The following is a 12453-nucleotide window of genomic DNA, read 5'->3' as shown; positions in this document are numbered from 1 at the left end:
TGCAGAGAAGGTCTTACATTCGATGCAAAATGTTCTTGTTATTTTTTCTCCTTTGTTTAGAGTTTTTATGCTTCTGTCTGATAAGCGTCATAACTAGTTTTTTCAAAAGGTGTTTTGTATAAAAAAAAAAAAATTGAGAATGAAAATGGGAAATGTGTCAAAGAGAAAACAACCCGACCAAACAGCAGATAACAGCCGAAGCCCACCAATGGGTCTTCAATGCAGCGAGAAACTACCGCACCCGGAGGCTTGCTTCAGCTGGTCCCTAAAGTTTAGATATTTTTTTTTAAATTATCTTATGTAGATTTTAATACATTTGATTGATCTTAGTTTTGTTGAATTGAAATTTACAAACTCTTATACTTACGTCGAGAGACATATACAGTCCTTTTATCAGCAAATATATGATTCAGACTTTCACAATACAAATGTGTTTCCATAATTCTGCTACACTATTGGGACATTCAAGCATGAGTTTCCAACAAAAGCTAATGCATAACCATAACGATAACATCTTTTTCAATATGGAATATAGAATATTTCATGTTTCTTTAATGACTGCGTAGAACACACTCATACCTTTAGTAATTATATAACAGGCGAGTTTTAATATTGATATTTTCAATTTTCTAAATTATATTTATATAATGCTTTACATGATGAGTAAACAAAGAAAACATGCAGCTATCAAGGAAAATGAAATGGACATTTTTTTAAATTGATTTGTACAGCATAGTTTCAATACGGTGTTTTACATCCCTAACATATTGAATTGAAAAAGAGTTTACGGGTTTTAAGAAAAGACAGAACAAATGAAACGTGTCGTACCGCGGAGCAATTATAATTAATGCAAAATATGATGGCGGTTTATCCATAGTACCAACCAAGCATGGAAGTAAGACACATGTAGTAAACATGTTAAATTGATCATATATCTACATTTTTTTTATATGATTTCCAGATATTGTTGGGAGAGAAAATAACAACAAAATATAAATGTATATATCACTATATATATATTTATTTTTTTTTTATTATGAGCACATGTATGAATAGAATAATTAGGTTGCATTAATAATAATTATAATCGTTTAATATCAATTTAATCGTATATGAATATAAGTCAATGAATTTTTATATTTATTTTATTTTATTTTTTGTTTGTTTGTTTTTTGTACTTTTTGTTTTGTTTTGTTCTTTTTTTTGGGGGGGGGGGGGGGGCGGGTGTGTGCAGTGGATGTATAAGCACTGACACTGACAGGTCAAAATGAATATTCTTCTTTGATAGAAAAAAATGCATATAAATATTGTATAAGATGAAAAAATACAAAATTAAGAATTATAAAAAAAAAATATCTACAACAATTATGAATAATTTTATGACTCAAAGGGGTATAAGCTACGGTTTAGACACAAAATATAATACAATGTTTTCTCTCTCAAGTATTCAAGGATAAAAGCGGATTTGTTAAAACAATATTCCGTTTAAAGCAATCGATTTGGCGCAGATCTGTCAAAATAAGTGCATGAGAAAACATCGCATGTGTATGTGCATTTATGTGAAGATGTGTTACGCATGTACTATACGTGTTTAGATATTTAAAGGAAAGGAATGTCCCTGAACATTGAATTGGAACAAGAGTAAACCATTCCGTTGAATTATAACAGATTAGATCCAAATTTCTTTCATCTATACAATGAAATCAAATAGACCCAAGAAAAATTCAATTGCACATGCTCCATATCTATTTATGTCTGTCGACAGTCTTCGGAATACATCTCAACTGTTTTATTTAGATGGCGTATAGGCTTAAACACATAAAATGCTGTTATAAAGTCCATGCATAGTTTGTTGTTAGCTTTTTTTGTAATTTGCGTTTTAGTATGTTTTAAATCATATTTGAGAATTTGCAAATCGGTGAACACGACAGCTAATGCCCCTCATTGTCCTTTAAAATTGTGAGACTGCTAATTCATCATGTCACATATATTACGTTGTTATTGGTTGAGAAAATATTTATTTTAAACGGATTTGACTTTTATTCATTTTGCCCCTTTTGAGTTCTTATTTGTTCTCCCCCCCCCCCCCCCCTTAATTTTTCAATTCTTGCATTTCTGATAAAGACACATATAATAAAAGAGCTCATAACACAAGCTATTCGATTTGTTTCACCTTGATTTACCAGCACTGTATCGATACCATTGATCTTAGATTGTAAGTAACCACGAATTTCATCCACTACCCAGTAGCAAAAACTTCACCATATGTTCCTTTTAGCAATTTACCACTACACAAATGTATCCATATTTTCTAACTATCATTTTTAAAGCTAAAGTTGATACATTCAATTCAATATACCCTTAGAGTTGGTCTCGTGTTAGTGTGCTGGCCTCAAATGCATAAGGTTGTCGTTTCCATTGCCGACCTGGTCAAACCGAGGTTAACGTTTCGATTGCCGACCTGGTCAAATCGAGGTTGTCGGTTCGATTGCCGACCTGGTCAAACCGAGGTTGTTTCGATTGCCGACCTGGTCAAATCGAGGTTGTCGGTTCGATTGCCGACCTGGTCAAACCGAGGTTGTCGTTTCGATTGCCGACTAGGTCAGACCGAAGAGCAAAGATCGACTACTCGGTCAGAGCCAGAATAATGGATTGAACGGCCGAAAGATATCAAAGTAACAATCAAATTTCAGAACTTTCTGAGAAGTGGAAGAGAAACCAACAAAGCCATTGCAAAAAACAAACCCTCGAAAAATGGCTAAATGACGAGCAAATGTCTAAAAAAAATCAGTACTTTTTTAAACTAAAAAATGAGTAAGGGGACAACCATTTGATATTCTGGGGGGGGGGGGGGGGGGGTAGGAGGATTTGTTTTTGATCGGTTATTTATTTTTGTAAACTAAGAGGACAGATTATTCATTTTCTGCACTGTTGAAGCAAGATTTTTCATTTTCATTAAAGCAAGGGACTGATTATTCATTTTCACAACTATATTTTTGATATTCGAAAACATACAATTTTTTAAATGATTTGTTTATTATAAATAATACATACATGTATAGTATAGTCAAGTCATTATGTACCATTTAGTTAGATTAACCATCCCTCTCTGCAGAAATGAATCTTTCAAATTAAAAAAAACTGCATATACATGTATTGCACATAGTATTACAGTTTAGTTATAACTAGGCACTTTTAAATGTATTGGCAAACATGCTAAGCCGAGCGTTGCGAGGCAAAAATATTTTTGAAGGGTTTTGGAGCCACTAAAGGCTCAAGAAGCTATAGAACAAATGATGCAAAATCATGCTTTCTTGGTGTTCCGAAGACCCTTTCATAATCTGAAAATGAAGTTTTGTTTTAATAATAATTTGGTCTCAAAGCAAAATGTATAAATTCAGTGTAAGACTGAAGTTTCTAGGGACAACATCAAAAGACCAATGTGCATGATAAAGCAAAAATGGAATTCACATAGTTAAGCCTGTGGCTGCTGTTTTTTTTAAACTCATGATCAAGTTCATAACAAAATTACTAGATTACAAAAGGAATGCAACACTAACAGAATACAGAAGGGCAATCAATGAACAAAAGACAATTAATAAGAAACATTGATCTCGAAAAATCAGGGCTATAAGTCTGAGGGAAAACATAACTTTCTTCTTGCAAGGCCGTGAACACAATTTGATATGGAGACAAGGGTTTGGTTTTGAAATTTCCTACATGTAGTTACGGCCCTGTTAAAATAAAACTGAGGTAAGGTTTCCAGAGACAATATACCTCAAGTCAAATGAAACCAATTTTCAGACATTTCAAGTATATTTAAATAATATTTATACTTTTGTTATTAAACAATTTGGGAAGTGTTTCCCGATTGTTTTGGGGAAAAAAGATGAATTTATGAAGAATCTGGTGCCATCTCATACTTTCGATTAGACCTGCTGAGTTATTTATTTTCTATACATTGCAAGAAAGGTAATTTATTTTCAAACTACCACAGAACAAACCATTTATTTTTGTGATTATCAAGGCTGAGTTATTTATTTTCAAAATCATCCTGCAACCCCCCCCCCCCCCCCCCCAGAATATCAAATGGTGGTCCCCTTACATTTACCTGGTGCAATGAAAAGGTTATGGAACCCTGTTCCTCGTGTGACGCCCATCGTTTTCACGACACATACACATTTTGTATTGCGATTCATTCGGTGCTACGATACTCGGAGCATATTCGTTGTCACCTGTACTTGGTTATTGTATCAAATACGAAAACGATGACCCTTTCGTTATTTCATATCAATCAAATGGAAATTTATGTAGCAAAAATATATCTCTGCAACAACATATCTGTATTTAAAAAAAAATATGGACTTGTTTTTAAATTAAGAATGTTTTGAAAATGTTTAACTGTTTTCACGAACATTCAACACCAATGTGCATCTATTATATACGAAAGCAATCGATAATATTGAAAGAAATCCTTCAATCATATTTAAAAAATTAAAGGGAAGCATATTTAAGTTTAATATGCCAAAGTTAAATCTAATAACAATCTATGATCTCCATTCATCACATCGAGCAATCAACATAAAGACAAATGTGTACGTATAATCAAAGTTACGAATCAAACCTCCTCATTGGCCAGGAACTATTTCTCAAACTTTACTATGACATATTCTATCAGTCATAGGCTCCCAGTGGCTTTAAACCCGTTCTTAATTAAAATTTAACTCAATTTTCTCCGTTTTCCTCCAGTCTGTAGGGACCTTCTTTCGAAAGCCAGCAGTGTGTAACAATTTGAGGTAACCATATAACTAAATTATCTTTCAGTTAATCATTTAATACAGTTTAGAAGGTAACTCAGTTAAGATACTATCGTCTAATAATGATAATAATTACATTTTCACATAAAAAATGGGATATAAAAAGTTGCGTGATTTAAGAAATAACGGGTTATATGGGCTTCAAAGCAATTTTCTTCATATTTAAAACATTCTTATGATAACCCTATTTAATAAATACCAAATAGCTTCTTAGTTCGGTATTTGAATGTGCTGCATAACTGTTTGCAAGTTACCATCTCCGAGGAGACAAATATATGGTCCTTTGTTTTAATGACGACTTAATTTGCTTGCTAAATCTTACACAAATGTCAAATAAGAAACAACAACAGACATACTTTTTTTTTTTATATAAAAAGATGTCTAGCAATTCTACTAGTCATGTCATATTCATCGTGTTTTAAGCTGAGGGTGCTTCGGTTAACAAGTGAGTGTGGTGTTCCCTGCTGTCTGTGCCCTTTCGCACTCTCATAAGTGGATTACCACTGTCGCTTTTCTTTGTGGCATGAAATTTCCATGCTACGCTGAAGCACTCGATCTGCAAATCAAATGAACCGAATATAAGTTTAATTCATTTATCTTAAAATAAAAAGGTTAAAAATATAGAGCTTTACGCAATGATATATTTTCATTAATATTAATTTTAGTCCCCAAATTATGTTTGTTTTTAACTTTATCAGTATTTATATAAGAGAATGAACTAGTAGTAGTATCGTTAGAACTAGTAGTTGTATGGGTATACGGAACTAATAGAAGTATTGGTCGTAACAGTGGTAGTAATAGTAGTTGTATGGGTATACGGAACTAATAGAGGTATTGGTCGTAACAGTGGTAGAACTAGTAGTTGTATGGGTATACGGAACTAATAGAAGCATTGGTCGTAACAGTGGTAGTAATAGTAGTTGTATGGGTATACGGAACTAATAGAAGTATTGGTCGTAACAATGGTAGAACTAGTAGTTGTATGAGTATACGGAACTAATAGAAGTATTGGTCGAAACAGTGGTAGAACTAGTAGTAGTACTATAAGAACTAGTCATTCTAGTGGTTAAACTTGTATATGACGGTTTTCTCTCCTTAAAAAAACAGTAAGGAAAATTATATCAACTCTTTCATTATTGTTATGTTGACTTCAGTTTTATTATACAAAATAAATAATGACTTACTGGTACAAAGGGTTCTTTCCGATTTTCGACTTCAATTTTCTCTATTTCTTCTGGTGTAAAAAGTGTTAATCTGATCTGTTTTACTGCTTTCTTTCCTATCTCTACATATGGCTTCTTTAGAACAACCTTTAATAATACAATCATTGTACAATTAATTTGTTTTTTTTCTGAATTTGTTGCGAAGAATTATATGCGGCGTTCTTTTATTTTGTGATATTGTTAATATTACTTGCATATCTAAACATTATTGAATTTGACATACGTAGCCGGTGTTAAATCTGTGCAAATTTAACTCGGATAATTCATGCGCGATTCAAGTTGAAACTTAAAGAATAATAGCATACAAATGATTGGGTAGATTAACAAGGATTAAACACATTTTCTAGATGTTATTTGTGTGTAAACTGGACAGCTGGCTCACAAACTTTACATTAAATCGTCCCAGTTTTACATCAATAATCCCTTAAAAAAACTGTTGAATCCTATAATGCATTACTTCATCTTCATGCCATGATACATCTTTAAAAGTAAAGTATAAAGTATGTAACGAGGGTTACAAAACAACCTTTCTTATTTGGAAATGGAAAAAATAGAATGTTACTTGTATGTACAAAGGGAGATGACACATACAGTGCTTATAATGTGTTTTGTCTCTGTGTTCTAGCTTGACAGAAACAGATTTTCTCTGCGTAGACTGTTCTGTCATTGACAATTGTGACGTAAAATTTACCATAGAGCGATTTCAGTTTATGATATACAAATTATGCGAGCCATTTAAAAAGGGTACCTGATATATAAGAAATGCATTTATTGTAGCGATAAATATTATAATAACATTTATAGTCATACAAAAAAAAAAGTTATTGACTCACAGAATTCACTTGTGCCCAGTCCCTGATATATTTCAGTATCTTCGATTCGTCCATTGTTAAACCATCGCTCTTTAATGTCTCCACCAATGATTCTTCGGACAGCTCTGCAAATCCCTTTGATTTAAACACATCCTATAAAATAATCATGCATCTAAGGTCTTTGATTCATATTCATAACTGTTATGTTGATATTTTGTTGTAAGAATTTTAAAAGTTGGGGATTTGTTTTGTAACCTATGATATATCTCCCATTAATCCCTCAAACAGTCGTTTTAATTTTTATATGAGCGTATTAGTATTTACACAGCCAAGTCAAGACGAAAACCCCTCCTCTCAATCAAACACGCACACAAACACTCAGTGAGCTTTTAAAAATGTCAGTAACTGCTATTTGACTTTAGAATTTCTAAACTATGATTACCAAAAGGATCTTAGATTTAGTATCCCCTGCGACAGCTGCTTTTAATGTAAAAGTATAATGTTGACTGCAGCAAATCTAAGTATATTTTTATGAGTAAAATATAAAGAAAGAACGAGATAAAATATTACAACTTTGCTTTTACAGAAGCTTCTGTCCAAGTTTCATATAACTTAATGTAGATTTAAAAAAAAGCTATTAATGTCTGAAAATCTTCAATCCCAGATAGTAGAAAACAGACACAAACATATATATTATACCTCTGTGTGTTCATCAATATATAAGATGCATGCGTCTTTGAGTTCGTTCTGGGCGAACACTATGGATGCTTGTAAACATTCACAAACGTTGTGAACTGCTAAATTCTCTATCAAATAGTGGCCTGCAAGCTAAATGGTAACATGAATTGAAAATCATAAAATATTATGAAGAGTGTTAACGTTTTGGCAAGTGACATTTTGTGACAAAACTCCACTGATAAACAATAGGATTGTCCATAAACACTTAACTAATCTTCTTGTTACAAATCTCTACATAAAAAACATATCTTTACACATATAATAGAAAAGAAAGGATACGGGACATCCATCCATGACACACAATCCTTATATGCACAGAAAAAAATACAAAAGTTAAGGAACAGCGCTTTAATTGCTGTATTCGTCTCGAAGTCACAGCTATTGAGGCCTTCAACACGGATCAAACTGACGATCACGCTGTGCTGATCCTGATGTAGTACATACCGTATTTTATTGAAATTTTCACTTTGCAGTTGTGATGCAGTCTCCTTTGTACAATTTTCACAAACGTCAAACGAAACATCCTGCACTTTATGCGATTTCAATACAAATTTTCAAAGCACCAAATCATTGGGTGCACTAGTATTTGCCATATTTTTTTTCCGATGAAGCTAGTTATATAAATAATCACTGCATCCAACAAACAAAAGGGCCAACTTATTGAATGTTTGAACGTTTGAAATGAACATACTAATACAAATCAAATTAAAAAAAAACATGAAGTTATTTTCTAAGCCTATTCCTTAAATTTGGTTTAGATGGAAATTTTATACGGTAAAACTATTTTTTTGTTCACATGTAGAGCATCAAATTTCGATTCCACTGCAATGCCACCTTGTCCAAGTGGTGAACATTTAGCATACAGAGTTCAAATACTGTAGACACGGTTATATCGCCATATCATGTCATGCATAAGTTTTATATATAGATTCTTACACTGAAACAAGTGTATTACGATATTTCTCCACTCGAGACAGTTAAATTTTATTATTTAAAGCGCGAGGCTTGCCGAGCCCTTTAAATAATAAAATTTAACTGTCGAGAGTGGAGAAATATCGTAATACACGAGTTATAGTGTCGGAATCTGTTTCTCTAATGCTTTTTATCGTTCTTTTTCAAAGATTTTCAGAAAATTGTGCTCTTTATATGCGACGTCATCAGGCAAGGTCGCCTTTTTTCATGACGTCACAATAGGAAAATTGAGAAGAAAACAAAACATTCAGACGTCATAATCAAATTTCGACTAATCATTTGCCGAGAACAGATTTTTCACTAGTGAGGAGAAATATTTTTCTCACACCGGTCAGGAAATGTGAAAACAGCACAAAAATTAGAGAAATACCTTTCTCAATTCTTCTAGCCCATATTCTAGTCCTATTCCAAGCGAATCAATAGCCTACAAAACAGAAGTACAGAACTCTAGATGAGCTTCATTTTTAAATAATGACACAAACAAAAGTTAATAAAAGTCAGCACATGGATGTTGGTGAGAGTGTTGCAATTCTTGAAAACTCAAAGTTCGACAAAACAAAGATGTCAACCCAAAGCAACTTACTTTAACAACGATATATTTTAAGTCATATCTATTTAATAATTGAACATGTAAAAATTTAATTACAAATAATGTATTTGGCATTTAAAAAGTCAAATACAATTCTGATTTGAGAAGGCAAAAATTGTCTAATTTGAGTTACTTGAAACTATCCACTAGTACACCAATGTTAAACTGAAACGGTAATTTTGATCTGAACAGCTCTTAAAAGGCTGAAAATTAATCATTGAGTTATGTTAATCAGTCACTAGCTACGAGATATATAAAATATCTAAAGTATGATTTTTTTGCAAGTTCAATCATTAATCATTAATGACACTGACATAGTAAAATATTGATTCGATTTTAGCAGCCAGAATGGTTAAGGTTTGTCAAATTAAGCTAAGTAACATTGATAATGAATTATTCACTTGCAAGTTAGATATGGATAACGCATGCATTGTGTCTGTTTAGTTACCTAAAGACAAGAATGTAAACATTAAAAGTGAAACAATAAATCATCTGATTGACTGGTTCGATCCACAAAAATCATTCTTATACAGGTAAAATCGACAATTAACATATATTTTAAATCTAAAATATGAAATTAGACAGATGTAGAAAAATCCAATAGCACGAGTATGCTTAATATTATATATACATATATAATATATATTTATAGAATTGTGAAAGGAAGTGGGGAATGTGTCAAAGCGACAACAACCCGACCATTGAGCAGACAACAGCCGAAGGCCACCAATGGGTCTTCAATGTAGCGAGAAATTCCCACACCCGGAGGCGTACTTCAGCTGGCCCCTTAAAAAATACGTATACTAGTTCAGTGATAATGGACGTCATACTAAACTCCGAATTATACACAAGAAACTAAAATTTAAAATGTTGATATTGCTTATATGACCATCGGAGTTGTTTGGATGTCAAGACTAAATTACACATAAAACGAAACTACGTAATTACGAGCCCATGCCCTGTCAATTTGTGCACTTTAGACTTTTTATCATTTATCCATTGCGGTAAATTCAGTACTGATTATACAATTCGCTCGTGGTTAATTAAGATCTGGTCTGTCTATGTTAAGTACTATTTACCCGTACGAAACAAAAACGTGCTGAATTGTATTAAAAGATACTGAACAGTATTGAATTGACTGCAAGCATGATATCTGAACAGAACTTGAATTACAACAAGAAAATATTTGACAAAGAACTTTAACTATAACCAAGACTTATCGTTTTTCGTTTCAGACTTTTCAGTTGGTGTAAAGATCAAAATGACCGTTTCAGACTAAGATTAATTTACTAGTGATTGAAAGTTGGAGTGAACTGCCTATTAAAGGAGTAGGTCCACTAAGGGCCGATTTTGCCCCCAAATTTCAGATTCATCTGACGAAAGATTTTGACCACTTTTTAAACACTTAAGTGGCTATTTCAGTTGATTCAATAAGTTTATGTGAACTTGTGATTTTAACTGATTTAGTCATTACAAACGCTCCGATTCAAGCTTAAATATGAAAAATCTATCAAATATGCCCAAAAATGTTACCGTTTTCAGATGGTTTTTGTCAAAAATGAAAGTGGCCGCATCCGTGTTCATCCTCAACCTTTATATATGTTATTTATCATCATCAAATACAACTTACATTTCAATATTAAGAATGAACACAAATGCGGCCCGTTTCATTTCAGACGGAAATCGTCTAAACTTAACTAAAATACTAAAAATTTGAAGATTTCAGTAATTTAGCATGACTTAATGATGCTAATACCCGATATATGTGCATTGTATTGTCAAAAACAGCCCATATTAAGTTGGCTGAAGCATTCTACTTTCAAATAAATAAGTAAATGTTTACATTTTAACAATTTGTAAAACTGCTATATTTTGAGACCAAAAAGGGGCCTTACTGGACCTACTCCTTTCCATCCTGATGTTTTTTTCTTTTGTCACTAAGTAAATTGATGCATAACTGATTTACTATTTTCGGTATTAGTCCAAAAACTTATACATAATACCTACTATTTTGGGTGTCAGTGTAACACAGTTGGTGTAGATAAATTCCATCACAGCTAGAAATATATCTGGTGTCATGTCTGCTAGAACAAAAGGGACAGTATTGTCTACCACACCGGCTCTTTGTGCCTGGTCCTGAAACATTGCCTTGAAAACAGCACATCGATTGGCTAGGATGCATCTGTGTGCGTATATAGGTTTTCTGTTTGATCCGATCAAAAATTTAATGTCACTGAAAATAGATCAAATACAAATATTGGTATACTTCTTTCTCTTTAGGATCATCATGAACATATATAAAAAGAGTGTTTGATGAGACTGCTGATCTACTTGTTTGAATCTGGGATTAGAACAGAACAGACATTTAAACAAATCTGAGACTATAATTCAATTAAATTAATATTTAAAAGTTAAGAATTTGACTTATTATTTGGTAACCAGGTAAAGTTAAGATAGAATTTCAAACATTGTTGCTTTGGAGTTAAATTGTGTGCTGAAAACAATGTACATTTTGGTATATTTTGGCATTATATTTTGGCTTACCTTTGTTCTTTGTTGTTCACCAACCGTTTCATCTGAACGGCAAATTCTTCTATATTTCCCTTCATAGTTTTTTCGTTCGCCATTTTGGAGTATTTTATTTGAAACACCGTCAGTAAAAATGTTTTAAAAGTTTATGCATAGCTAAGCGGATAAAACCTATTAATCTGGATTAATTTATTTGGTTAATCGTTGAATTAAAGAGATCTTGTATGATGAAGAAAGTGGTATATATGGTAGTATGTTGACTTGTTAAAAATAGATGTTATTTCTACAGAACATGACTGTAGCCGAAGTTAAAAAATTATGAATTATATTCCTGCAAAAGACTTTTTCATGCAATAAGTTATAAAACCAGGATATCTCAAGACTTAATTTCTTTATAGTCACTGTTTACCAATACCAAAAAACATAAGAATCCTGAAAAAAAGCATCTTATGCATTGTGAAATAGCACTGAATGACATCAATTAAAATCCTTATGATTGTATTATATATACAGGTAATAACAAATATCATTGATCAAAGCATTTTAATGTTTGACATTATAAACCATAAGTACTTTCTAATCCGATTTTGAACTTAAAATGTAGAAAATAGACAAAATAATTAGAAAATAGCCTCTATGATCGGATACAGAAAAAAAATCTACCAATCAATGAAATGCAATATTGTATCTTTATTATCAAAACAATGATAATTAGAAGACTGTGTTTATTCTAAAATTGAAGGTGGAAAATAGTTATAAGCAATCATCAAATA

At 32.2% G+C, this 12453-nt stretch overlaps 1 protein-coding gene across 1 annotated transcript; it reads right to left on the bottom strand.

The window, feature by feature from the left end:
* Window positions 1-5151: 5151 nt before the first annotated feature.
* LOC139519212 (BTB/POZ domain-containing protein 19-like) lies at window positions 5152-11822 on the bottom strand. The gene is made up of 7 exons (XM_071311152.1): window positions 11696-11822; window positions 11159-11384; window positions 8933-8986; window positions 7552-7680; window positions 6874-7005; window positions 6002-6127; window positions 5152-5373 (listed from the first exon to the last, which is right to left on the bottom strand). Exons 1-7 carry the CDS (start codon window positions 11776-11778, stop codon window positions 5236-5238), a joined length of 888 nt encoding a protein of 295 aa, XP_071167253.1. The 5' UTR covers window positions 11779-11822; the 3' UTR covers window positions 5152-5235.
* Window positions 11823-12453: the final 631 nt, after the last annotated feature.

The sequence above is a fragment of the Mytilus edulis genome, chromosome 1 (genome assembly GCF_963676685.1).
Source record: "Mytilus edulis chromosome 1, xbMytEdul2.2, whole genome shotgun sequence".
Classification (NCBI taxonomy): Eukaryota; Metazoa; Mollusca; class Bivalvia; order Mytilida; family Mytilidae; genus Mytilus; species Mytilus edulis.
The sequence above is the reverse complement of the archived record's forward strand: the minus strand, read 5'-3'. Positions and strand labels throughout refer to the sequence as shown.

Coding starts and splice junctions, on each gene's coding strand:
- LOC139519212 (XM_071311152.1), bottom strand. CDS start 11,778: ATGGCGAACGAAAAAACTATGAAGGGAAATATAGAAGAATTTGCCGTT. Junction 7,006..7,551: donor ATATTGATGAACACACAGAG/GTATAATATATA, acceptor ATTATTTTATAG/GATGTGTTTAAATCAAAGGG. Junction 6,128..6,873: donor ACTGGGCACAAGTGAATTCT/GTGAGTCAATAA, acceptor GTATTATTAAAG/GTTGTTCTAAAGAAGCCATA.